Raw genomic sequence first — 27,549 nt, 5'->3', positions numbered from 1 at the left:
AATGGATTCAGCAGAAATGAGATTTCAATTATTTTCTTTCACTTACTCTTTTTCCCTTAGCAAAAAAGACCTTTCCCTTTCCTACACAATATATATAACTGTGTTTTGTTGTTCTGGTCAAGTCAGATTTGATTCTTTAAAGAATACAGGTGCATTCCAGACCCTTCAAACTGGGATGGGCAGAATTGTTTTTCACAGCACAAACCAGCAAGTAGCTACATGGCAGTCTGGAGAAAAGAGTTGGGAATTCTACCTTGCCTGATATTGCATACATGGGAAGCCTCATACTTTTTGCAGAAATCCTGCAGAATTTATTTCAAATAACGAACCATCACAGGTGACTGATACACAATATGTATATTAATTCAGAGATGTATCTCATAATCTTCTGTTTGCTGTGAAGGAATACAGAGAAAGCTTTTTCCCTTAAATGGCCTGCAGCTGGTTTCAGTACCAGCAGTGAGTCAGGAGTAATTGTTATTTGTATTAACTTGTAAGGGGAATGGCAGAATGAGAGACACTGATTTGTCAGGGCACGGGAAATAAACCTGCTTGCACTGAAGGCAAACTCGAAATTTGTGATGTGGGGTTGAAGAGAGCCTTGTGTTTGCCTGGCAGGAGAGTTGTGGGTGTGAAAAGAAAGAGGTGACAGCTCCTCAGGAGCGGCTCTCTGTGGTTGTACAAACCAGCACCGAGCGTGCTGCGCTCAGCAAAAGCCACAGGGAAACCCTGGATTGGGAGGTCTTGGCTTCCATCTGGTGGAGAACCAAAGCGCTGGAGCGTCAGGTGGGCACCCGGCCGAGTTAACCCAGGCTGAGTGATCGCCCCTGTACCTCAGGGTCGGCCTCTTGCCTTCAGCTCCTCCTCCGCAGCCAAGGCCGCCGTTTGCCGGGCGCTGCGGGGAGCGGAGCGGGACGGGAGCGGTGCAGAGGCTGCGATAAGCGCAGGGTCCCGGCGGCGCCGGCGGGAAGCGCCAGAGCCGAGAGGCAGAGCAGCGCTCGCGCTGCCGCCCCATGGGCACTGTAGCGGGATGGAGGAAAGGATGCCCAGGAACCACAGAGCGCAGGGAGCTGCCGGAGGGGCAGGCAGAGGTCGAGGAGCGGTTTCTGTCGGGCAGCCATGGCTGCGGCCTTTGCGCTGCTCGGGACAAGCCGCGTTCCGCCTTCCCGGGAACAGCGGCACACATAACCCGCCATGCCGCCGGCAGCCGGCCCGAGAACTGATTGGTCCCTGCAGGCTTGAGCGACAGCCAGCCTGACCAATCGGTGAAGGAGCTAAAGGCAGGAGGCTGACTTCCGCCAGCTGGCTGTTGGACTATTCCAAGGCGAGAGCAGGGGAGCACAGCTCAGGCGACGGGCGGGCATGCTCATTGAAACGTGGCGGCGCATAGAGCAGTTCCCGAAATCTGTGTCCGCTCCTCCGCCTTTTTCTCACCCCTCTGATTTCTCTGCCCGCTCCGCCCGATTCTTGAAAGCAGCCAGACCCAGCCCTTCACTCTCCCACCCATGGTTTCCCCCACCCGCTCACGCCGGCAGCCTTGCCTCCACCAATGGGAGCGCTGCGCAGCTATGCGCATGCGCATTCTCGCGGCCGCCCTCGCTCGGAGCGGGCGGGCGGCGGCGGCCGGGGGTCCCCGCGGGCGGGCCGTGGCCGGGGGCTGGCGGCGGGGACGGGCCGTTGTCCGGCCGCTGTGGAGCGGCGGCACCGCTGCCATGCCCGGCAGGAACAAGGCGACGTGCGGCTACGGCAGCCCGGAGCTTGCGGTGGGGCAGCAGGCCGCGGAGGGGGGCCGCGACGCCGGGGGCCGCTCGCCTCACGGGGACGAGGAGGAAGAGCGCGGGGGGGCCGGTCCCGAACACAACCTCGGTGACCCCGACATCGTCAAGTCCCCCAGCGACCCCAAGCAGTACCGGTGAGGGCGGGTGCAGCGGGACGAGCTGGCCCCGGGGCAGCCCAGCCGGGCGTGGGGTGGGCCGGGGACCCGGGGGTGGAAGCCGGGCTGGTCCCGGAGCACTGGGGCTGGCTGTGGGGAAAGGAGGCCGGCGGTCCCGAGGGTGGGATCGGCCCTTGTGCCAGGCTGCTCGCTGCTGGGCGTTCTCCAGGCACAGCAATGCCCAATTCAGTTCGCAGCCCTCGGCCCGGCAGCTCCTCTCCGAAAGCCGTCAGTGCAAAGTGCGTTTAAGTATATTAAGTATTTCAGAGCAGATCCCAACTTAAGAACTGCTGCTCTTCGTGTTTTAGATGAGCTTCTAAGTTTTAACGCAAATGTATGTGTGAGTTGAGGCAATGTGCTTTTAGGCTGCCATTTTGTTTGTGTTTTCATTTCACTATTTCTGAGTAATACCCAAAAAGTGATGAAAAAGATCAACTTCCCTGAGCACAGCCCACACAGCATCTGTGGCCCCAGACCCAGTGAGAGACTCGGATGAGAACTCCAGCAGAGGTTGAGCTTGTTGGATGCTGTAAACAGTCTGTTCTTGAAAGGACACTGTTATAACTTCTTCCTGTAAGACAGGAGATTATCCAGCCCTTGTTTGAGCTGCTTTAAAAATTTTATCTTTACTTTTCATGATGTCTAATCTGTGCAGCCAGTGGAGAATGTGCTGCCTGAGCCTGGGGCTGAAGTTTGGATTTGCAGTGAGATTCCCTGCTGGCTGCCTGAGGAGGGCTGTGCCCATTGGCTCAGGGAGAAACTTGCTCCCTCCCTCCTTGCCCTGCTTCCCTGCTGCTTCCTCTGGATCTCTGCCTGCCTCTCCTGATGCCATTCTTAGTCATGCTGCTTTGTGGCAGGCTTGTCTTCATGCAAAGCTCACAGTGCTGATGTTAAGAAACTCCTGCCTTTGCTGTCTGAAGCAGCACTCTGGTGGATGAAACTTTGGAAATCCATTGAAAGCTGTCACTGTCTAATTTGAGGCTCAGGAACATCCTTTGCATGTGAGAATTGGAGAGAGTGTTTGTTTATAGCATAAATTGTTTATAGCATAAATGTCTTATTTTGCTTTCTCAAATAACATTCACAAAACCAAAGCAGCTCTGACATAGATATCAGGATGTATTTTCAGAAGTGGGCTTGTTGGGACAAAATATTTGTCCTGATAAAAGTTTGCTCATTAGAGCTGTAACTGTGTGGTTATATTTACCAGAAATGTATGTTATATTTACATTTATCCATATATGGAATTTCATGGTCCTGTATTTATCATCATTTGTGAAATTATAGCATTTCTATCAGGGTTTACCATGCACTGTGTTTCAATACTAACTTCTAAACAATTGTCAAAGAAAAGCTTTGTGTGAGAACAATCCTGTTTAAACTTATTCAGGAGATGTAAGCAGTATTTTATAATTTGGCCTCACTTGCATCAATGCTGTATAGTCCTTCAAAAATACAATTGAACTGTGCTTGCTTCTGTTTCTACCTTATGCCATTGCATTTTTGGCACTGTATTTTGTATACTAGTGGATATTAGTTACATTTGTCCTTTTCCATTGGACTGAAACATGGAAAAAGTAAAGAACACCTGTGTCAGTGGTGCCCGTGCTCTGGATAACCCAAGCTGTTTCAGTCCTGCTGGAGTGAAATCTGAGAGCCTCCAGCAGCACCAGCCTTGTCCTGGGTGCAGCACCCACGAGCCTCCAGATGAGCAATGTAAAATTAGTATAATCTGCTCCATCAGCCTAATGGGGCTCTGTGCAGAGGATCAGCAGGAGCTGCTGGGTACACCTGGCTGAGCAGCTTTATGGCACATTGTTCTGTGGGAACAACAGCCCTGCTCTGTCCTCTGCCCCCACCAGGGCTGGGCTTCTCCAGGAGCTGTGCAGACCTGCAGGGCAGAGGTTGTGTGTGGAGAAGGAAGTGCTGGAAGGGCTGGCAGGGCTTTGGCTCTCAGCTGCCCACGTGGGCAGTTTGTGTTTTGGGACATTCAGGAGAGCTGCAGCTGTGCAGGATGGGAACCATACCACTGGTGGGAATGGTTCTCCAATGTGCTTTCAGAATGCAGGAGGACTCACTTTGTTCACAGACATTCCAGCACTCTCTGTGCCTCCTGCAGTTCAGCAGAGCATCCCTGCAAGTTGCACAGTGTGTGCTGCAGTTTGAATGAGTCAAAAGGCACTTTGCTTTTGGGTAGAGCAGATTTGTCCTGCTCAGCAGTCTTGCAGCAGGAAACTGGGTGTGTGCAGGATCACAGAACCCTGGCCCAGAGTAAGCTCTGTCCCCTCCCCTTGGCTCATGAGTCATAACCTTAACACAACCATCAGACTTTTGTTATTAGCTTTTTTCATAGACTTGATAGTCCAGGAGCTGTGTCCACATGGCAAGGCTCTGACCTGGTACAAACTGGGGAGTTGGAGCAGATGACCTCTAAAGGCCCCTTCCAACAAAGACTGTTCTGTGATTCTGTGCTCTGCAACTCAGATCTTTCTGGGAGCGTGGGATGTGACCATGGGATTATTTTATTCTAGCTTGCTTTTTTTGTGTGTGTGTTTCTGCTGGATCAGATACCACAGGTCTCTAACACTGGTTCATAGGGTGCATGAAGTATTTTCTGGACCAGCATTCCTTCCTTTCTGCTGCTGGTGCAAGCTCCTGGCAGGGATGCTCTGGCTGAATTGCTAAATTGTGACTCTGCTCCAGATTTGATGGTAAATGAATACTGATAAGGGCTCTGTAGTGCAGAGCATTGGTGCTTGCAGTCCTCAGAGTGAAAAGTTGGAGAAGGGTGCTGCACAGAGGGCTTGTGGGGTTTTATTTTTATGTATACACACATGTTTAAAAACTTCTCTGCATGTATAAACACACACAGAGAGAACTGTTTATTGCTTCTTGATAGCAGCCCAGCTGTTACATGGCTTGTGAGGGTGAGAGAGACGAGAATCTTGCTTCATGATCAGAAGGCTGGATTTATTGATTTATGATATATATTACATTATTACTATATTAAAAGGAATAGAGAGAAAAGTTCAGAAGCTGCTAAGCTAAGAATAGCATAGGAACCTAAAAACAAGAGAGCTCTCTGTGAATCTGTCCCCGAGCTTGGTCCTGTGATTGGCCCTTAATTGTAAACATGGAACATTAACCAATCACAGGTGCACCTATTGCATTGCACAGCAGCAGATAATTATTGTTTACATTAATTATTGTTTACATTCTCTTTCTGAGGCCTCAGCTTCCCAGAAGAGGAAAAATCCCAAAGAGAGGATTTTTATGAAAGAATGTCTGTGACACCCAGCCAGTTCCCTGTGCCTGGTTCTGTGGAGCCTGCAGAGGAGCTCTCTCCTTTCCAACACTTGCCTGCTACAGCTGCAGACATCAGTTATTAGAAACCATTGATGAAAACAAATCAAATCAAATGCTCTGGGGCCTACCCAGAAGCAAAGACTAAGATCTTCCTTCTGTCACATCATCCCTGTTTCCAAGAGCCTGACAGGCCTAAAAGAGGGTTGAAGTTCAGGTTTGCCTGTCCTGAGTGCATGAAGTGAGTGCTAATAGCTTAAATGTTTCACAAAGAGAAGAATGAAAGCCAAAATCAGTGAGCTTGACCTTATGGCTTCTGCTACTGCCCTGAACTGCTTCTTATTCCTAGAGCTGTTGAATAGCAGAAGAATGTTTTACTTTCCTGCTATAAAATTACTCAGTCTTGGCTACCATTCAGATTTTCATTAGGAAATCACTCTCTAAGTATTACATGAAATAATGAAATTTTTACAATTCTAAAAATTCAGACTTAGGAAATGAACGTATTCATTGCACAAAATTATTCTTTCAGGTATATCAAACTGCAGAATGGCTTATGTGCACTTTTGATTTCGGATTTGAATTACTTGGATGGTGCCCCAACATCTTCAGAGGAGGAGGAGGAGGATAATGATGATGATGATGATGATTCTGAAGAGGGCAGTGATGAATATGATGACTCTGGAGCTGAGATTGAAGATGGCAAAGAAGATGATGATGAGTGTGATGAGGAGGATGAGAGTGAGGACAGTGATGGAGATAATGAGGATTTCGATGATTCTGACGACAGTGAATTAGAAGAGCTGGCTGAAAAGGAAGAGACAAGAAAGAGAGGCTGTTCAGAAAAGCAGGTATGTGCTTAAAGCTGGAGGGTGCAAAAATATCTAGTGAACTTTCTTCAGGTCTGAAACTGTGTGATTAGGTGTTCTTTTTATTGTGCCTGTCCCAATTGATTCATCTTGTACTTCTGTCATTTTCCTGAAGCAGCTTTTACTGAGAATGTTGTATTTTCTCTAGTCTGCAGCAGCCCTCTGTGTTGCTGTTGGCAGCTTCTCTGATCCTGAAGATCTGCCTGGATTAGCACACTTCCTGGAACATAGTATGTATCTGCTCCTGTTTGTCTCCTCCAGCTTCAGTGCAAAATGGGTGCTATGTAGCTCTGCATTTCTGAAGTATTTAGTCTCAATTCCTAATTTGGCTGTTTGAGAATTTATTTTCATGAGCTTGTGATTTTGTATAAATACTGACTTAGTAAGGAGTTGTTAATATGGGAGAAGGTGTGTCCTACACTTTGCCAAGCTGTGCTTTAGCTTGTATCAACTTCATTTGTTAGCCATTAAATAGAGGGGAATTGTGTTATCTGTGGCTCTATAGACCAGGTTGGAGCTACAGACCTTTGTCTCCTGGTGAAGGGTGATGAATTAATAGTGTGGACACAGAAACCACGTGAAGTTTCTGACCAGGTGTGTTTCAAAATGCTGTTCATGCCTGCCTGGGAGGGCACTGTCAGAGGCAAACTGCAGCAGGCACTGGGCACATCAGCCAGGCTGCTGGTGTTCAGTCATTGCCTCAATTTCCTCTGCCTGTGGGCTGTGGGTCACTCACAGAGGGGTTAATCCTCACAGCTGCAGTCAGGATGAACAGATTGATGCCATTTTGGCCCTGCTGGGGATTTTCTGTTGCAGTGGTTTTTATGGGCAGTTTGAAGTACCCGGATGAGAACGGCTTCGATGCGTTCCTGAAGAAGCACGGGGGTGGTGACAACGCCTCGACGGACTGTGAGAGGACAGTGTTCCAGTTTGATGTGCAGAGGAAGTACTTCAAAGAGGCCCTGGATAGGTAACTTTGTATGAATGGTGACTAGGTGTTAATTAAGGTCTGGATGTGCCTCAGGAGCCTGGGTGTGTTTGTCCAGTTTTTCATTTTGGGATGATCAAAGCTGTTGCTGAACTTCCATAGCTGCCTGCACTACAGCAGTGATGCTGAATTAGGAAAGTGCTGTTTCCCTTTGGATATGTTGCTGCTTTTTTTGCTGTGGGATTATGTAGGACCCATGTTTAAATCTTAACACATGCAGCTCTTTGATTGTTTTGGCACTTTTAAACTGGTAGTATTGATGACAGGAGAAATGTTATGCAACGTGACAACTGATCAGAGGGGAAGTGCTCCCAGAATCCCAGGGACTCATCCTTTGAAATGTCTGTTCTGGCAGAGTTACTGTTTCTTCTAAATTGTTAGTTTGTTTCAGGCAGCCTTCAAAGTCGTGGTACAAAGTGTGTCTCAGAGGGAGGCGTTTAACCCCGTGCAGGTTATTCACTGCTGAATGTCTCTTTTGCCAGAAAGTGCTTAACTTGCTCTTTTGTGCTTTGGGAACAACAGAGCTCCACTGGTTGGCATGGTTTCCTTTAGTGAGAGGAATTTCTCATTCATAGGGGTGTAGCTGAATATTCTTGGTGCCATAAAATATCTCAGGAGGAGAATAGGCTCCACTGCAAATTTACTTTGACACAAGAGCCAGTGTTTGCACGTTTTTTCAAGTATAACCTAAATTTTATTTTTCTAGGCCAATTTCAGCTTCCATTTGCAGATTAATTCAGCTTTTTAAGATGTTTGGAAGTGCAAATGAATCAAAAAAATATGATTGCAATCTGTCACAACAGCTTGCTTAGTGCAGAGGGAAACAGAAATTGGGAGTTCTGTAGGACAGCTTCTCATACAAAGGAGATAAATGAGTGCTGAGGATGAATTCTGCTCATTCAAGCACTTGTGGATCTGAAGAAATGGAAAGACACCACCTTTCAGTTGTCTTCAGTGTAATGGGTCTTCTGGCCATAGAACTCCATCACAGATATATTACTTTTAACCTTTTATTGCTCCTAACCTTTTGCTTCAGCCAGTTCAGTTTTTCATAAAAAATCCTCAGCAAATAAACCAGAACTATGAGATTCTCTGGCAGCCTTCTGCAGAGTCTCCATGCACTGCAGATCTCTCCCTTTCCAGTGCTCTGCTCTCTGAGGATACAGAAGAAATTTATTTGGATGACAACACTGACTTTTATGGTAGATAATAAAATTGTAATGGCTATAGAAACTTGTGTTTCATGGAGTTAGGAAGAAACTTGCTCTGTGGTCATGTTGTTCCTGAGGAACAGCTGGGATTTTCTCTGAAGCACCTGATGCTGGTCCCTGTTCTCTCCAGATCCCAGATTAGGTGGATCACTTGTGTGGCTCATTTTCAGGATGTAATGCAGATAGTCCTGCACCCATATCCTACTGCATCCAACCACTTCAGTCCCACTCTGGAGCTGGCAAGTTCTGCCCTTTGCTTTCTGGTGGCTTTTGTCTTTCTTTTAGACATCATAGTCAAGAATGACATAGATCCTAATAAGTCAGGCAACTTTGTAAACCAAAATAGATGTTGGATTTAATTACTGGTGTTTTGGCCTAGTTTAATAGACACTGAAGAAAAGTAAATTAATTTTTCTGTTCCATAGGTGGGCACAATTCTTTATTCACCCATTAATGATCAGGGATGCCATAGATCGAGAAGTGGAGGCTGTGGACAGTGGTAAGTAGAGAATCTTTTCCTGTGTGTTTAGCCCATCTTCTTAAAACAAAACCTACTTTGTAATATTGTTTATTGGTTTCTGTGTTGGATCCCCTTCTAAGCACTTCAGTCAACTTCACATAATTTTCCAGAGAGATGAAACTCTTGAATTGAAGCTTTGTGGCTGGCAGATATCAGTGGCTTTTAGAGGAAGAAAGACTGGGTGTGGTGCCAGCACTGTGAGAGTTTACCCTCACATTTTCACTAATTGGAAATTAATAATCTGAAGTGGTTTGGCAGAAACTGGCAGGTCACATGAGCATGTGGATGCCCTGCAGTGAACAAAATGATTTTAGCTCCATCACAGCCCTAGAGCTCTCTCCAGCCCTGTGCAGAGTTCATACAATAAGTTGAGGTGATTTTACTTGTCTCCTTATTCTAACACCTGAATAACTAAAAAGTCACTTCCCAGAAGGAAATTAAACCAGGCACAGAAGCAAGTGGAGTGTGATGGATACTCCCAGACTGCCTCTAAAATGTCACTGTTTTAGGAAAAAAAAAAACCAGATATCCCAACTAGGTCAAATATTTATTCCAAGTAATTTTCTTTATCTGTCTTCTGCAAGGAGAAGTGGGTGATTTGATCTTTGAATTTAGATAAAAGTCAGTGTAAAGAAGGAGCTGCCTTTGAGTTGAGGTGTGGTTCTTCAGCAGCTGCAGCCATTTTACACCTTGGTGGTGCAGAGCCAGTCCTTGCCTTGCAGGGCCACCGTGGTGCTGTGCTGCCCAGGAAATGGTGTCAGCTGGCTGGGCTGGCTGCAGGAGAGCCCAGCCACAGGAATTAGTTTACAGCTCTGCTCTACATGGTTGTTATTGCCAGCAAAACAGGAATGGGAAAATGCAGTTCAGGAGGGTGAATTGATTTTGGCAGAGCCCCATTTTTAGATTAGGGTAAAGTGGTTGTAAAACTGCATTTTTAGAAACTTATCTTGTTCACCTTTCAATTCCTTATGTCATTATTAGGCTAGGGGTTGTTCTGTGTGACATATGGTAGAAACAGATTTTTAATTGTTCTCTGGCTCTTACTGCAGGGCCTGGTCCTGCATAATATTGATTAATTTTGTCCCCATTGAACTTAACATAATCAGAGCATTCAGGCAGGATTTTTCATGCTTTTCCTTCTTGACACTTCCTTTACTTCTAACACCTTCTTTACTTCTCAGCTACATTTTTCCTCTTGTATTCATTACTACTTTCTTATTTCACTACTGCATTCATATATTAAAAGAAATTTCAGACTTCATCTATGTGGTATGTCTCCTTTTCAGTTTGGCTGGGATTTGTGCTTTGTTTTGTGGGAACATGATGTCAAACTTTGATGCATGCCACTGCAAATTCTTATAATTAACAGAGTATCAGCTTGCAAGGCCCTCTGATGCAAACAGAAAAGAAATGTTATTTGGGAGTCTTGCCAGGCCTGGACATCCTATGAAGAAATTCTTTTGGGGTAAGTCCTGTATTTCTGTTAGGAAATGGTAATGATACTTAAACTTGTAACCACTTAGAAGTTTGAGTGGTTAGATGCACTAACATGAACTGTCATATCACAGCAACCATTAAACTTGTTCAGAAGAGTTCAAGCAATTATCCATTTTACAGGAAAATGGTTGGGAATAAAAGCAGCTGTCTCCTTTTTAAGATACTTTTCTTTCTGCTTTTTGCTATGTTATAGCTGGGTGCCCAAGGTGTATAATTATGGAACTTTCTCTTAACACAAAGGTGCTGCTCTCTGAGTCAGCTCCATGTTGCTTAAGCTTGGTTTTTTTGCTGTTAGAATTTCCTGGAAAAATAAATTATTTCTGGTTGTCTGTCAAGGGAGGCTTTTCAAAGTAAATAATTCACTGTTGAACTTCTGGGAGTCAGACCTTCACAGCCATGTGAAGGGAGCAAAATAGAAATTTGTCCTTGGACAGTCCAGTCCTCTCTCCCACACCCTGTGGTGCTGCTGAGTGTGTAAATAGCAGTGTGATTGATGGGTATTGGAGTTACCAGCTTTGAAGTGTAGCTTGTTTTTATAAATTTTTTGTGGTGACATACACTGAATTTCATATTTCCTCCTCTTTTTCCCTCTGCTGTTGTGGAAGTTCCATTGGTGAGGGAATGGCTGGCAATGCACAGTGAGAGATGTGATAATGCAGGAGGACTCTGGCCTTCCTGATATAAAAATATCAGCTGTGCTTTGGATGAGAACCAGAAATCAGAAAATAGCCAGTTTCACTTAACACTCCTTTCACTCCAGTTTTCTGTTAGATATTTTTAATGTGCTTTACCATGACTAGAGCTAGGGAGGGAAGTGAACTCTCACTAGGTGTGTTGTTGCTGTGTGGATGAGTGACCTGGCTCCCCTGTGGTGTTTGCAGGGAATGCAGACACCCTCAAGCACGAGCCCAAACTGAACAACATCGACACCTACACCAGGCTGAGGGAATTCTGGCAGCGCCATTACTCTGCTCACTACATGACCCTGGTTGTCCAGTCTAAAGGTAACATCAGTTCTCCTTAAAAGCAGCCTCATTGCTGCCCTGGGGGCTTTTGGAGCCAGTCTGGTGGTTTGTCCAGTCCTGCAGAGGGTGTTTATATGTAGATTTTAGCCTGGTTTCCAAATGAAACAAGATCTGAGCAATTGTGCTGTGTTATTGTCACCCTGCTGCTTCTTGAGAAACCTTTTGAATGGATTCCATGTTAACACAGAAGGGAAAATCTCAAGGATGACATTTCAGAAATAATCCTGTAGCAACGAAGAGTCAAACCACTTAAATGAATTAATGCTGCTGATTTCTCTGCCATCAACAGTGGAACTCCTCAGTAAGTGATGGGGGCACTGAGACTGAATCTCCCAATCAAATTGTCTTGTTTGTCTTGGAGGAGTAGAAGTTCTATTTTTTCCCCCATAGCTTGAAAAATTCTATAAAAATGGATTAGAATTTTATTTCAGTGGAGAACTGCAGACCTATGTGTTGTTTCTGCTGAGAATAGAAGAAACACATTTCTCAGAAGTTATTTTAGTTAGGTTTGTGTTGAGGGAGGAGTTTTATTGAATGCTAAAACTGATTACAATTCCCATCTCTAACATGGAGATGATAATAATAGAGGCATTCTTTCTTTTCTTCTCCTTTGCTTTTAATTTTGGTCTAGACAGTAAGGGTGCTGAATGCCTCTTGAATAATCATTTAGCCAGTGATGGATTGTTGTATTTTCTGTGTGTTTGAGAAGAAAATGGTGGTAGCTGATAACCAGCCAGGTCAGTTTTGTATTTCCTTCTCTGTTGAAACAAACCCAGCAGCAAATCCTCCTCCTACCCCATCCAGACTTTTTTCCTGCTGTTGTTTACTTATACAACATCACTTCTGGAGTTCAGAATGGTTGCTTAAACAAGCAAAGTTTTTATTTGAAAAAACCTTTCTGGTTTGTGACTTATTTCCCTCAGAAAAGAGGATGGGGAGAAGGAATCCTTAGAACTGCAGGACTGAGTTTGAGAGGGAAAATTCCTGTGTATAATCTGGAGAGTCATGGAAAGAGTTGCAAGTCCTGGTGATTTTGTAGATCCCTAAGACAGTAATTCCTTCTGCAGTCACTCCAGATGTTGCTGAACTTGAAATCCCAGTTGTGTCAGCCTGGGATTTGAGCCTTCTACACAAACCCAGAGCTGTGGCCACAGATGCAGCTCAGCAAATGTTAAGAATTGGTTCAAACCAACAGCTTTGAAGTTTAGAATTTAGAACTTTGCAGTTTTCAAATACCCTGACTTGCAGCCTCTTTGAAATAACTGAACTGGTGAGATAAGGTAACTTGTCTTAGATCTTGAGGAAATTGCATTTCTGTCTTTCTTCTCTCTTTTATAGAAACACTGGATACATTGGAAAAGTGGGTGACAGAAATCTTCTCTGAGATCCCAAATAAGTAAGATTCATTTGATGCATAAAGATGTTGCAGATGATAAAATTATCTCTTCTTAAAATGACATTTTTAAAAAATCCCTTACTGGAGAAACAAAGGAAATTACCATTTGTTAATTAACATTCTTATCTGGGGAAAAAAAAAGGGCAACTTTTTAGATTAAAAACCACTTTTAATTGTTCCAGGAAGACTTTGTTTCTTCTTAATTATTTAGGCTGTGAGCTGTGTGGTGCTAACTTGGAGCAGTGTTTGCTTAATATGTGCTGATGCCTTGACTTTAAGATAAGTCATTCAAACTTAGATTATCATTTCACATTGCTTATCTTTGCTTTATGTCAAAAATAATTGGAAGCAAAATTAATTAACATCGTATCTGGAATTTAAGTGTCATCCTTGTGTGGCAGTAGGTTAGAAATAAATCTTTTTTTTTAAAGGTTGATCCAATATGCCCTCTAAAAAGGGGGTTCTGCAAAAGCTTTGCTAACTTGAAAAGTATTTTTTTCCCTTTTGTTTCTGTGGTTTTTGGCACTGCTCTTGTGAGAGCCTAATGCCATTCAGAGACACATTTGTCTGTCCTGGCCACTCCCTCCTCATCCCTCCTGCCCCCCAGGCCAATCCATCAGGATTCCCTGGGAGCAGGGTGAACTCAGGATGTTGTTTGCTGTTCTTGGCTGTACAGAATCAGGTTTGGTGCTGTTGTACAGCAGGAAGGGGAGGTGCTGGGTGGTACCCACCCCTCTGGGTTAATTGCTCAGTTCTAACTGTGGGCAGGGAACTCCCTGGGAATGGGGGATGCTGGGCTGCACCCTTAAAAAAGGGAAAAGGGCCCTGCCCAGGCTCTCTGGTGTCCTCTCTGATGCCTTTGAGTATCTCAGTGCACCCCTGCCAGTAACATCACACTTCCATTTTGCTGTTTAGTGGTTTACCCAAGCCCAGCTTTGGCCATCTGACTCAGCCTTTTGACACACCAGAGTTTCACAAGCTTTACAGAGGTAAGTGAAACGGATTTCAATGTTTTGAATACCTGCATGCTGAAAGAAATTTTCTTTGGGTGATCCAGATATTTTGTAGAGTAATTCTGTGTGGTTTAAAATAGCTTTTACCTATTCTTTCTTGTGAGGGGTCTGTCTGCCTTAATGCTTTGTAGCATTATATGTTAAAAGCTCTGATTTAATTGTCATTATGAATTTGGATCATGCAACATCTCCCAGTATCTGTCAGTTTTACTGCCAGTCTGTGCTGATGCACAGCAATTAATGTGATTGCATTAATATGCACTAAATCAGATCTTATCTTTTCCATGGAGTAATGGTTGTGGGGTCTTCAACTTCTCTATTTCTTGACAGAGCTGTGCAAAGGCCCTTTTTTTAAAATAAAGGATTTAAACTACATAGTTTTTATTCTTTTTTTCAACCAGGCAAGGTGGAGTATTTTTGATTCCAAAAACATATTGTCATCCTGTTAGGCTTTGTTCAAAGGGCCTCTGATCCCTTCAGTTTTGCAGTGAATTGCTGGTCCATGGGATGGTTTTAGTGTTTGTAGGTTTTCTATTGTTATTTTCAGTGGGGAGTTCTGGTTCTATAATAAAATAATACATTTTATTATGTAAAATTTCCTATCTCTGTCTCGTCATGTATGTTTATAATTAATCAATTGATTTGTGTCCAGTTGTTCCAATCAGGAAAGTTCATTCATTGACCATCACTTGGGCACTTCCCCCACAAGAACAGTATTACAGGTACACTGTGCTGCATTTTACTTCTACCTTGTTTATGCTGTGAATAATTTATTGACTTTCACAACAAACCAAAGAATCTCATTTACTTGTCTAACTGATTACTTTGGTTCAGCTAGCCCCCTAGCTGAATTCATTTAAAAATGAATTCAACTGCTGCAAATACAGTTCCTTTCCTCACTGACTCAGATCAGTCATTATGTTCTCAACTCCCACACTTTCAGCTTATTATCTTAATTCTGCCTGAAAATGCAAAACTTGCCCTGAAAGAAGAGACAGTGCATATTTTAGTCATTAGCCCAGTGATTTGAATTCTTTCTGTGAAATGTGTTAGCTCCTGGCATCTAATCTCCTCCAAACTTTCTCTTAGGGTGAAGCCTCTTCATTATATTTCCTGGCTGGTGGGACATGAAGGCAAAGGCAGTGTTCTTTCTTTCCTTAGGAAAAAGTAAGTGGTTTTTAAGCATGGTTATTAAATGCTTTGATCTCATTCAAATATAGATAAACTCTATTTTGTGTATTTATATTTTCTATAGATGTAAAAGCAGGCCAAGCCTGCCTTTTTTATCAGTGTTTTGTAGTGGTATTCTGTGAGGTGATGATAAACCCAAGGAAGAAATAAATGGGATTTTTGTCTGTGAGTCATGGATCAGCAGTATCTCTGACTGATCTTTGAGATCTCCAAAAGGTTACTTAGCTTTTTCACTGTTTTTCTTTAATTCTGTGTCCTGAGGTCACATCCTTAAACTGGAAAAGCTTTTTGTAAACTATAAATGGATTAAAAGCCTCTGAAATAGAGATTCCCTGTGATATACTGCTTCTAGCTAAGCTCAAACAAAGTTGAAAAGATTAATTAACAAATACCTTTCACTCTTCCATAGGTTTTGGGCCCTTGCATTGTATGGAGGAAATGGAGAGACAGGGTTTGAACAGAACTCCACTTACTCCATCTTCAGCATTTCTGTGACTTTGACTGATGAAGGTTACAAGCACTTCTATGAGGTGTGGTGGCCTGCAGCTTGTGTTTCCTGCTGCTCCCCTCATGGCTGCAAAGTGAATCTGCTCTTTCTGTCTGCAGGTGGCCCACGTTGTGTTCCAGTACGTGAAGATGCTGCAGAGAAGGGGGCCAGATCAAAGGCAAGTGTTTGTGCTGGTGTCCTCCCTGATCCTGTTATTTGTAGTGTTTGCCCTGTTTGTGCAGTTCCTGGAGCATAAACAGGGAGTCGCTGGTAAAACTTGTCTGTGTGGAAAACATGTCAGTTTAAAAATGTTTAAAAAGAAATTTTCTAAATGTTTAGGCTTATTTCTTGGTGGTTTTCAGTTTCTCTTACTGTGATGTGATTCCTTCAGTTTAGGAGGCTGAACTAGTGTAGAGGTCAGGTGCAGTTTTGTGCTCATTTTAAATGAATTTGTTGAGCCAGGTCTGTGGGAGTCAGGACTGGGTGTTCTTGTGTTAGCCTTTGTGTTAATTTGGTATCAGAATTTGACTCTTCTTTGTTAACTCTCCCTTTGGAAAATGGAAGAACTTTCTGCCAGTTCTGAGAAATGCCATTTTGGGAAGTGCATTTAATATTGGCTCCTGTGTCTTGCACCTGAATGAATCATCAATCCCCCCATTGATGCCTTTCCTAGAAGGCTCCTTTTTTAAGATTCTTGGTAAATGTTGTGGAATAATAGAGAAAATCCACTTTTATTATCTTCTTCCTCCTTTGCAGAATATGGGAAGAAATACAAAAGATTGAAGCTAATGAATTTCACTACCAGGAACAGGTATTTATCCTCTGTTCTGACATAGGTAAACCATGAAAAGTAATTACCTTTTCATTTTGAAACACATTTTCAAAGTTCTATTTGAGAAGAAATACATTGTGCACTTAATGAGGCTGTATTTTGCTGAAAGGAGATGGATTCTAGGCAGAGAAATAGTGAGATTTTTCCCAACAAAATTTATTGTTGATTTTTTATTCCTTACCTTCTAGGCAGGCTCTTTCAGTTTAGATTTTCTTACTCCTACTGCATTTAGCAATGTTCTGTTTCTTACTGGGTAACTTGGTTTTTTTCCCCCTCCTCACCCTGCACACCATGGCTGGGGAAAGGAGCACAGCCAGAGCTGCTCGTGCAGCAGCTGCAGTTCCTTGCCTTGAGCTTTCCAGGTCACTTTAAATCTTGAATTGTTGCAGGGCTCTGCTTGTGTCCCCTGGAGGCAAGGAGTGCTTTCTGCTGGGTCTTTAACTTTGTAGATTCCATGCCTGTAAACTGCATAATCAAGGATTCTTCTACAAAGATGATGTGTCTGAAATGTCAGGATTCTCAGAGGAGACTGAACATTAGATATGGTTATGAAACATATTTAATTTAATAACTGAAACGAAATGCTGTAACAAGCACAGCATCCAACACATGCTCAACATATCTGACTAGTCAAGCTCTTCTCAGAACAGCAAATGGGTATCTTGGGTTTCTAATTATGTGACAAATAGCTTTATTTCTTTGCTTGCAGACAGATCCAGTTGACTATGTGGAAAACCTTTGTGAGAACATGCAGTTGTTTCAGAAGGAAGATTTTCTGACAGGAGACCAGCTCTTGTTTGAATACAAGCCCGAGGTAAATGTTCTTTGAACTCTGATGATATGTTTTGATGTAAGGAAAACATGTGCATGCTGTGTAATACAGGCATTTGTAATGAAACATAATGCAGGCACAGGTTTTGTATTAATTGAAACACTTGTTGTATTCAGAAAGCAAATCTGTTTTGTAAGCTTGCTATGTCTGTTCTTCCTCCGTTCCAACTGAGAAGTCTTTGCTGGCTCAGGCAGTCAGAGCTGCCTTTGAGCTGAAATATTGTCTGGAACTTGCAGATCATTGCTGATGCCCTGAACCAGCTCAGCCCTCAGAGAGCCAACCTGGTTTTGCTGTCTGCTGCCAATGAAGGCCAGTGTCACCTCAAGGAGAAGTGGTTTGGGACTCAGTACAGCATGGAAGGTAAAGCAGCAGCAGAGCTGAGAATGACTGATTCCTGCATTAGAAGAAGTGAAAGGGTGGCAACACAAAATACAAGTGGGGAAATGAATCCTCAGTGCTTTATTGAGCTCACCATCAGTGTCTGTGGCACCCAGAGCTGCTCTTTGTTGGCTGCCAGTGGATTCCCCCTCCTGCAGCTCCTTGGGCAGGCAGAGGTCCCAGCGAGCTGCCCTTGCTGCCATTCAGGGAGAGAGCAGCAGTGCAGCACAGGGTGTGGGGGGAGCTGGGTTACTGAGGCAGACTTGATTTGCTTTTTAATAGGGCTGCTTCAGTGCTGCTCCAGAGGATTTTATAGCAAGGGATTCAGAAAGAATCCTGAGGAATGGGGTGATGTTAAGAAACTGCTGTGATACTGCAGATCTTTCTGGAGATTGGGAAAAGATGTCTGGGAATAGGATGGCCTTCCCTTCCTGTTGAACTAATGCATTTCATGGTTTGTAACAGATATTGACAGCTACTGGAGTGATTTGTGGGACAGTGACTTTGAGTTAAATCCAGATTTACACCTTCCAGAGGAGAACAAATACATAGGTAAGGCACCTGGGCATGAGTGAAATCTTCCCCAGTGATTTATTTGAGAATTTGCTGTGTTTGGAAACAACCTAAACTGGTATCAACCGGTTTTTGCAAATTAAAAAAACATGAGCACTCTGTTCAGCTGGATTTTATCTACTCTTCTTTTATTTATAAGCTTAAGAACTGAGTTATTTTAAGGTATATAAAATTACAGATGATATATCCATAACAGAGCAGGCCTCACAGTCAGTGAGAGTTAATGCAGACCTCCAGACACCTTAGAAGAGAATTTTATTTGCTTAATCCTCCTGTTTCTGAAAGCATCTAAATACCATCTGGCTTTGTTGCCAGAAGCAAATGAAATGAAAGCCAGGACTTGTGTCCTGGATGGAATGTGATGCCACCTCTTCTGCTCTGCTTCAGCCACTGTTGTGGTGTGGAAGTGAAAAAGAGATATTCTTTGGGTGCAGGAAAGTGCTGTCACAAATAATTTAGAAAACTGGAGGGGGAAAATGTATTTTTTGATACTTTTGAAGATTTGGATGAATTTAGCCTGATTGTGTCTGTGAAACACACTAACATGTGGTTTTGGTGTGCTTTTTCTCTTTGTCAGCCACTGACTTTGCTTTGAAAGTTTCTGACTGCCCTGAGACAGAATATCCAGTGAAAACACTCAGCACACAGCAAGGCTGTCTCTGGTACAGGAAGGATGATAAATTCAAAATCCCAAAAGGTAAATAAATGCCTGAGGGCTTTCTGAATAGCAAGACCCTGTGGAATTTGTTTGAAGGCAAATAATCCGTGGTAGTGTTCACCATTTAAACTTGCTGGCAGCTCTTCCATGGTCCTTTTGATATGTTTATTAGCTACAATAAAGGAGAAGCAGGTGAGCTAAGGCAACAAAGACACCCTGCTGATTCCTCAGGTTGAAAAGTGGAATCACTGAAATTTACTGAACAGTCTGTGGGGGCAGGATTGGGCAGACAGAACGTGCTGCTGAGACAGGGGCTTCAGAAGGAAGGAGCAGTGTAATTACAAGGGACATAATGTCTTCTGCAGAAAGAGAAAAATACAGCCTGCATCAGAGACAGGGGTGTAAAAGATATTGCTGCTATCAAGCAGAATGTCACAGTTTTTAGTGTCTCTTAAACAGATGTTCTGTGAAGTTTTTTTTTTCTATTTATAGTGGTCATGCCATGGGAGTATTCTGCAAAGCACAGCTTTATTTCTAATATTTGGTATACTTCAAAGGGAAGATTTTTGGAATAAGGAGAAGACATTTAATGATGACTTGAAATAAGAAAATAAGTGTTACAGATGAATGACCATTTTCATTAAACTCAAATTGTCACCAAAGAGCAACTTGATGGAAATATATCTGAGTTCAGAAAGTTGTCACTTTCTGTACAATGGCTCATTGAAATTTCCTTTTCCTCCCCAGGTTATGTTCGATTCCATCTGATCTCTCCATTGATACAGCAGTCTGCAGAGAAGTGAGGATTCTATTATTTATGCTTACCTTGCAGAGTAACTAAACTCCCATACCTAGTGAAAAACTGGGAAGAGACTTTCATTTTAAGCAGGAATAGAATAAGGTGTCCTTTTCTCACATCCTTCCACCTTCCTTGTGGTTTTATCTGCACTTTGGTGGTGGTTCTGCAGCAGGTCCTGCCTGTAGCAGACAATGTGTAAGGAGTTCATGGTGTGATATTCTCAGGGCAAGGCTGGGGAAAGGCAAAGTGACAGCAGCAGTGCTCAGAGAAGGAGCTGCTCAGAAAGAGCAGCCCACAGTCATGTGCTGAGCATGTCCCAGCACGTGGGAGCTGCAGGAGCAGGACAAGAGGCAGCAGCAGCTTTGGGAGCCCAGCTGGGGTCAGGCAGAGCTCTGGGGGCAGCCCTGGGCCTGCTGCCCTTGGCTTGCCTCAGGCTGCCATTGCCACCTGTACCAGTGTCACAGTGCTGTGGCATAAGCCTGCCAAGACCTGCACACATCATGTTTTGGGAAAGCCTTTTAAAATCTGTTTTCAGGAGGTGTTAGTTTTATCTTTGAATTGGAATCCAGGCAGTAACAAAAACCTGAAAGCAGGGGCTGTAGTTTCCAGGTTGTGTAGCCTGCTTTGCTCTAGCTTATTATTATTTTTTACCTTGGTAGATAAATAATCATCTCATTACTCAAGTATTGAGCATAACTGAGTCTATCTGTTCCCCAGGCCTTTACACAAAGTGAAATAATTTCATTTGTGGTGATTTTTCCATGTTTTGAGTATTGTCTTGTTAAAATGTGCATTCTTACCTTGAAGAAACCTTAAATCTTGTGAAGCTGGAATTTTTCACATTTCAAGGACATCCTGACACATTGCTGGATGTCTAGATCATTTTTAAGTAGTGTCATGTGCTTTTTGCACAGAGGGAAATCTGCATTCTCTATTTCTGGTTTTTGGGAAAATTTCTTTTTGAATCTCATTTTACACAAATTCCATCTCTGTTGGAATTCACTGTGTGTACCACCAAGCTCATCAGGCTTAACTTTCATATTTAGTGCATCTTTTTTCCTTTCTTTTTAACCCCTGCCCTTCTCTCCCTGCAGCATAGTCCTGTTTGATACATTTGTGAACATCCTTTCCCACAACCTGGGGGAACCAGCTTATGAAGCAGATGTGGCTCAGCTGGAGTACAAGCTGGTGGCTGGAGAGTATGGCCTGATCATCAGAGTGAAGGGATTCAATCACAAACTACCTGTAAGCTCTGCTGCTCTCCTCACTGCTGTAGTGCCTGCAGCTTTGCAGTGTGTGTGATTTTCTGGAGCTGTGAATGGTTGGATGAGGTGTTTTAAATAAGAATTGGTCTCTGGCAGGGTAATGCAGCAAATGTGCTGCTTTTTCTTGCGCTTACATGTGTAAAGATGGAGTTGTGTGAACTTACACAAGCTCAAATTACTGACTTCAGGCTGACTTAAATCTTAAATAACTGTATCTCCTTTAAAATTTTAACAGCTTTTCCTATAAAAAGAGCTTTGTGTCTCCCATGGCCATAAAGAGGATTGGAGCCTTTCCATCTCTAAGTTGTGCCTGTTTGCATGATGTCTGGAGAAGGGTGTCTGAAAAGAGATTTTGGTTTCAATTTGACTTTGGAGATCCAGCTTCTGAACATGCTCATTTTGGGTGCAGGTTTTCTGTGTTGGCTTGCTGAGAGAAGTGGGGGTCCCTGTTCCCATTCCCTAAATTCCTGTAACACATGGCAGGCACAGAGAGGACACAGTGAAGAGGGGACAACCATTAACTTCCTTTGCTAGAGCTTTGCTGGAGCTTTAAGACCATTAATAACTTGTCAGATTTATTAATAGGAGTGTTAACAGAAAAAACCAAATACACATGCAGCAGGGTCTGAATATTCTCTTTTTTAATCCTGAATGATATCTCTGTTGTGATGTCATTGTGCTGGTCAGCTGTAAAAGGAAAACATGGAATATTGAATACAGAAATGTTGGGGATCCAGGCTAGATTTGTTTCAATAGAATGTGGAAACTCCTATTGATTTGGGATATTGAGCTTATTCACTGTGTAAAAGCACTGCCCTTCTGGAACAGTCATTTGGGATAGAATTGTTTAGTGAAGACCATCTGTCAGAATGGAGGAATTTGCTTAGTAATGCTCCATGTCTGAATAATGATAAGTTTATATTATTGTACAGCATTAAATTAAACCAACAAAAACCCCAGCTGAAACTGTTCTCTTCACAGCTTCTATTTCAGCTCATCATCGATTACTTGTCTGACTTCAGCTTTACTCCAGCAGTTTTTGAAATGATAACAGAGCAGCTGAAGAAAACCTACTACAACATCCTCATTAAACCTGAGACTCTGGCCAAGTGAGTGCTGGGGAGGGCAGCAGGGGCTGAGGCAGAGCTGAGGAGCTCAGGGATGCCTGGGCTGTGCTCACAGGGCTGCTTGCAGGCTTAGGGAGCCCCAGCTGTGTGACCTGGTCACAGGGCTCTGAGGGGGAGGGAAGAGATGAGGATCTGACTCCATGTTTCAGAAGGATGATTTATTATTTTATGATATATATTCTATTAAAATGATACTAAAAGAATAGAAGAAAGGATTTCATCAGAAGGCTGGCTAAGAATAGAAAATGAATCGTAACAAAAGCTTGTGTCTCGGACAGAGAGTCCAAGCCAGCTGTCATTGGCCATTAATTAGAAACAACCACACGAGACCAATCCCAGATGCACCTGTTGCATTCCACAGCAGATAACCATTGTTTGCATTTTGTTCCTGAGGCCTCTTGGCTTCTCAGGAGGAAAAATCCCGAAGAAAGGGTTTTTCAGAAAATGTGTGGGTGACACAGCAGCCCTGCAGCAGCGGGGCAGACACGTGGCCAGGGAGCCGCTGTCCCACAGTGACCTGGAGGCAGCAGTGGCTGCTGGGGGAGGGCACAGCCCTGCTGAGCCCTGCCTGTGTCCCCTGGGCTGCAGGGACGTGCGGCTGCTGATCCTGGAGCACGGCCGCTGGTCCATGATCGACAAGTACCAGACGCTGATGAAGGGGCTCTCCATCGACGCCCTCTCCGCCTTCGTCACCGCCTTCAAATCACAGCTCTTCGTGGAGGGGCTCGTGCAAGGCAACTTCACCAGCAGGGTGAGTGCAGCCCTGGCACTGCCTGAGCTCACCCTGGCATTTACCACACTGAGCTCTGATGCTGCTCTGCTCTGGCACTCTGGAGTCCCGTCACCTCCAACACCTCAGGAGTGCTCGCTCGTGGGGATAAGCCAATGGCAGTCCACAGTTGCCAGTTTGAACACAAGTTTCCAGCAATTTTGGATTTAAACTGATGGGAAAAAATGTACTAGATTCCATTCCATTACAGTACATTCCATGTACTGTAATCCATTTCTCCTGTTGCCACCATGTTTTATGTTGTTTGGTGTATTGATACATTTGATATGGAGAAATTCCCGCAGTGGTGCCACAGGAGGAGGCTTCCCTCAGAGCACATTTATCCTGGGAATTTGACTGCCTGCATGGTTTGGTTAAACCTCACTGAGTGCCAAACACATGGAGTGAGGATAACTGGGGCTGTTTCTTTGGCTTGTGCCTTCTCCTTCTGGAGACATTGCAGTGCAAAAAGCAGCGTGGAGACTGCAGGGTGGTGCAGAGGAGGCTGGAGGGACTGGGGACAATGTGAGGAATCAGGGATGTAGGGAGCAGGACAGCTCAGCTGCTCTTTGCTTGGGGTTCACTCTCTCAAGTGCTGCCCTGGGGTCTGTGGTTGTGAACTGGGGTAATAATTCTCTTCTAACTAAAACTGATGTTTGCTTTCTTCCCTAGGAAGCAAAGGATTTCCTGAATTACGTTGTTCAGTGAGTATCTCTTGGCTCTTTAATTGCTTATTATATGGAAGCTATAATCAAGATAAGATTCTTTTCTGGAGGAGGGAGTTAGAGAGTGGGAGTGCTGAGAAATTCCCTTCTTCCCTCTGGTGTTTGCAGGAGGTGGCTGTTGATGGTGGCAGTTTAAGCAGATGTAGTTCTGGTTTGGGGAAGGGGAAAATGATGTCAGGCCAAGTGTGTAAATGTCTGGGTGTTGCTCTGGTTTTGGCCAAGGTGTGAGCAGTGTGTAAATGTCTGGGTGTTGCTCTGGTTTTGGCCAAGGTGTGAGCAGTGTGTAAGTGTCTGGGTGTTGCTCTGGTTTTGGCCAAGGTGTGAGCAGTGTGTAAGTGTCTGGTGTTGCTCTGGGTTTGGCCAGGGTGTGAGCAGTGTGTAAATGTCTGGGTGTTGCTCTGGTTTTGGCCAAGGTGTGAGCAGTGTGTAAATGTCTGGGTGTTGCTCTGGTTTTGGCCAAGGTGTGAGCAGGTGTTTGAGTTGTGCTGTTTGTGCTCCCCCCAGAAAGCTCCACTTTGCCCCCCTGGCCCATCCCTGCCCTGTGCAGTTCCGGGTGGTGGATCTGCCAAACACCCACCTGCTGTGTAAGGTGAAAACTCTCAACAAGGGCGACGCCAACTCCGAGGTGACAGTCTATTACCAGGTACTGTGTGCTGGGCTGGGAGCAGGCTCTGCACAGGGATCACACCCCTCATGTGAGCACAGGCCCTGTGCCCCAAGGCTCAACCCAAGTGAGATTCCCTGAAATCCAAGTGGGGGGTTCCCTGAAACCAGCACTTTCCCTTCCTGTGCTGCTGCTTGGAGCTGGGTCAGTGCTGTGGTGGCTTCCTGGTGTCCCCAGCTCTGATCTTGGGTGCTGGGCTGGGCCTGTCCCCTCAGGGAAAACCAGAACTTCCCATCTGTCCCTGCTGTGAATTGTCCCTCAGTGCCACAAGTCACCTTGGTCTGAGCAATCATGTCAAACCCACTCTAAATTCTCCATTCTCTTTCCAGTCAGGTGCCAGGAACCTGAGGGAATACACCCTGATGGAGCTGCTTGTGGTAAGTTTGTGTTTGTGTTCTCCCCTGAGCACTGCTGAGCCACGAGGCTGAGGGGCCCCCAGTTGTTCTATTGCTGCCCCTGGCTGAAATGTTTGGGTGCTGCAGTGATGGACACCACAGGACTGAGCTCTCTTAGTGCAGTGGTTGTGGCTGGCCAGGGGCACTGCAGTGTCCCCCTGCTCTGTGTGGAGCCCAGAGGGGCTGCAGGCAGGGTCACCTCTGCTGTACTTTGTGCTCTTTCAGATGCACATGGAGGAGCCTTGCTTTGACTTCCTGAGGACCAAGCAGACCCTTGGGTGAGTTCAGTGGGAGGATTTCTGCACCTGCTCCTACACTCCTGCTTTGACTGGTCTCTGGTGGTTTACTCTGGGAGTCCTTCCTGCACAGTGGCTGATCCTCAGTTACTGTAATGGAAACAGCAACATCAACACTTGAAAACCAAAAGCACCCATCAATACAGAGTGCAAGCCAAGTTGCTCTTGACTTCTGTGAGAATTGCATCTATTACCGGTGTGTTAACTCAGAATTATTCAGCATAAAGTTGTTCCTTGCACTTCCACACTGAGCCCCCTTCCCCAGGGCTGTTTTCACAGCAGCTCCCTCAGAGGCACCTCAGCAAACTGGAGCAGGCTTTTCGCAGCTCTGGGTCTCTCACTCTGCTTGGATGAGTTTGCAGGAACCCAAATACGAACACTCCCAATTTAAAAGGATTTCCTAAAGCTGAGAAAACACTGAAAAGCAGCAATGCAGAAAATAAAGAAAATAAAGAAAATAAGACTATTGCAAATTTCAATCTCACATTTTTCTGTCTAAAGTACCAACACTATTTTAACTTGCAGCATGTCCTGTAAATGAAAAGTTAATTGTGCTTGTGTCCTTTTTTCTTTTAAGCTACCACGTGTACCCCACCTGCAGGAACACTTCTGGAATTCTTGGCTTCTCAGTCACAGTGGCAACCCAGGCAACCAAATACAAGTAAGTGCTCTGTGGGGAAAGTTCTTCACTCCTTCCAGCCCTGGCTGTGGGAGGCACCTGCTCCCAGCTGAGATTTCCCTCCTGTTTCAGGCCACAGAGGGATTTTTTAATTCAAGGGGATGTCAGAAGGGACACTGCTGCCAGTCAGAACATCCTGACTCAAAAACAGCACCTGAATAAAACAGGAGCCTCAGGTTTCTTAAAACTGCAGTGGTCCTGACTTGAGTAGTGAAAAGTAATTTCAAGACTAAGTAAAATATCCCCCTGCCCTTTTGGAGCTGTTCTGCCAGGAGAGTTCAAATCCTGCCTAGCTGTTCCTGTGGCTCATGTTCAGCAGGCACAGCACTGTTCTGGTTTTGTTCAAACCTGGCCCTTTGAACTACAGGCATTTGACCTGCCAGAGTTGAAGGGTTTTTTGAAAAATGTGCCACTTGTGAAAAATAACAGTGAAAGCTTAATTAGCACAGTGCTGCTGCCTCTCATTTTTACATTTGGACTCTTCCACTACTGAGGTGTTGTCATCAGTGAGGGTTTTAATGTGTCAGAAACCTCAGGATCCATCACATCACATTTTCTTTCAATCCTAGAGCTCCAAACTGTGCAGGGCTCAGGGCTGCAGCTGGGGACAGCACAGCAGGGCCCCAGCACAGCAGAGGCTCCTGGGGTGCCTGGGCACAGCTGAAAATGAGAGCACTGCACAAAGTGACCACCAGGTGTTGTCAGATGAGTTTTCAGGGAATAACAGCAGTGACCCTCTCCCTTCCTCAGCATGTGGGGGCTGCTACTTTACCCCTTAATAATTTGTGGACTTTTTTTTGTTTGGTTTTTCCTGCCTAATTAAATTATTTGTTTCTCTTTTAGTTCTGAATTGGTTGACAGGAAAATAGAGGAGTTTCTTTCTTGCTTTGAAGAGAAAATCAAGGATTTAACTGAAGAGGCATTTAACACCCAGGTAAAACATCATCTTGAAAAGCTCTTCTTTGAGCTGCATGATTCAGTTCCAGCTATCTGGTGATTCTCTGAGGTTTTCTGGATAAAGGCCTCACCTTTTTAACTCTGCCTCTTGCTCTGTTCTGCTGTTGTTCCCTAAACTTCCATTCTCTGGCCATTTGCAGTTAAGCTCCAAAAGCAAGGAGCAACCTCGTTAATGTAATTCAGCTTTTCTCTCAACTGCAGTGACTGATGTTAAATTAAGGTAGTCTGAAACCCTTTAAAGCTAATTCTCTTTTTCCCATGTAGGTAACAGCTTTGATAAAACTGAAGGAATGTGAAGACTCCCACCTTGGGGAAGAAGTGGACAGGAACTGGAATGAAGTGGTGACCCAGCAGTACCTGTTTGACAGGCTGGCACGGGAGGTGGGTGTCCTGCAGCCCTGGGACACAAAAACCACACTGCTTTTGCAGCAGTTTCAAAAGCATAAATGGGATTTATGCTACTAGTGACACACTGGCTCTAAATTACATGTTCTTTTAAAAAGGTTCTTTTATCCAGTGGAGTAGAGGTCGCAGAGGAAATATTTTAATGTTTAAATTACTTGAATTGCCACTGTGCTGCTAAAACCTCCTTGCTGTGGGTTTCAGATTGAAGCTCTCAAGTCTATTACACAAGCAGACCTGGTCAACTGGTTCCAACACCACAGAAGCAACCAGAGGAAAGTGCTCAGTGTACATGTGAGTGTCTGTCAGCTCCTGCTGCCACCTTCACGAAGCAGAGTGCAGTGAGAGTGTGGGAGAGGAGATCTGTGATCAAACTTCACTCTGGTTATCCACATTTTCTTCATTTTTAAGTTGTGTTCTTGTTAGAATTGCATTTCAGTATCTTAAGTGAATTGTCAGGGCATAGAAACACTGAATGAGATCCCAATTTCTCTTCTGGTCCCTTTTTCCAGGTGATTGGCTATGGAAAGCACGAAGGGGACTCAGAGGTGACAGCTGTCTCAGGACAGAACTCTTCATCTGGTGAAATACCTCGTCTTGTTTTACTGCCCCCCTCCTCTTTGATGCGTGACTTTACTTCCATCAAGGACATCAAAGCCTACACATCAACTCTGAATGTTCTCCCTTACCATAAAATATTGAAATAAAACTGATACCTTGCCCTGCCCTGCCGTGTACTACAGGTGCTTTCTGCAACATCAACAT

At 44.4% G+C, this 27,549-nt stretch overlaps 1 protein-coding gene across 1 annotated transcript; it reads left to right on the top strand.

Annotated features, from left to right (window-relative positions):
* The first annotated feature begins 1,614 nt into the window (after positions 1 to 1,614).
* Positions 1,615 to 27,510, top strand: NRDC (nardilysin convertase). Its single transcript, XM_064720049.1, has 31 exons — positions 1,615 to 1,912; positions 5,769 to 6,087; positions 6,254 to 6,335; positions 6,922 to 7,075; positions 8,730 to 8,803; positions 10,194 to 10,289; positions 11,203 to 11,325; positions 12,685 to 12,742; positions 13,658 to 13,731; positions 14,408 to 14,477; positions 14,845 to 14,922; positions 15,356 to 15,476; positions 15,553 to 15,611; positions 16,190 to 16,244; positions 16,975 to 17,079; positions 17,334 to 17,457; positions 17,941 to 18,027; positions 18,626 to 18,745; positions 19,454 to 19,505; positions 20,600 to 20,750; positions 21,752 to 21,879; positions 22,486 to 22,648; positions 23,339 to 23,370; positions 23,896 to 24,034; positions 24,385 to 24,432; positions 24,676 to 24,728; positions 25,324 to 25,407; positions 26,269 to 26,359; positions 26,647 to 26,763; positions 26,989 to 27,078; positions 27,297 to 27,510. Exons 1-31 carry the CDS (start codon positions 1,713 to 1,715, stop codon positions 27,489 to 27,491), a joined length of 3,342 nt encoding a protein of 1,113 aa, XP_064576119.1. The 5' UTR covers positions 1,615 to 1,712; the 3' UTR covers positions 27,492 to 27,510.
* The last annotated feature ends 39 nt before the right edge of the window (positions 27,511 to 27,549 follow it).

Source organism: Zonotrichia leucophrys, chromosome 8 (assembly GCF_028769735.1).
Source record: "Zonotrichia leucophrys gambelii isolate GWCS_2022_RI chromosome 8, RI_Zleu_2.0, whole genome shotgun sequence".
Classification (NCBI taxonomy): Eukaryota; Metazoa; Chordata; class Aves; order Passeriformes; family Passerellidae; genus Zonotrichia; species Zonotrichia leucophrys.
Note: the sequence above shows the minus strand (reverse complement) of the source record. Positions and strands in the feature narration are given on the sequence as shown.

Excerpts from the sequence above, each read along its gene's own strand:
- NRDC (XM_064720049.1), top strand. The coding sequence starts at position 1,713 with ATGCCCGGCAGGAACAAGGCGACGTGCGGCTACGGCAGCCCGGAGCTT. Across the intron at positions 17,458-17,940 it reads GACTCAGTACAGCATGGAAG|ATATTGACAGCTACTGGAGT; the intron begins GTAAAGCAGCAG and ends GGTTTGTAACAG. Across the intron at positions 24,035-24,384 it reads AGGTGACAGTCTATTACCAG|TCAGGTGCCAGGAACCTGAG; the intron begins GTACTGTGTGCT and ends TTCTCTTTCCAG.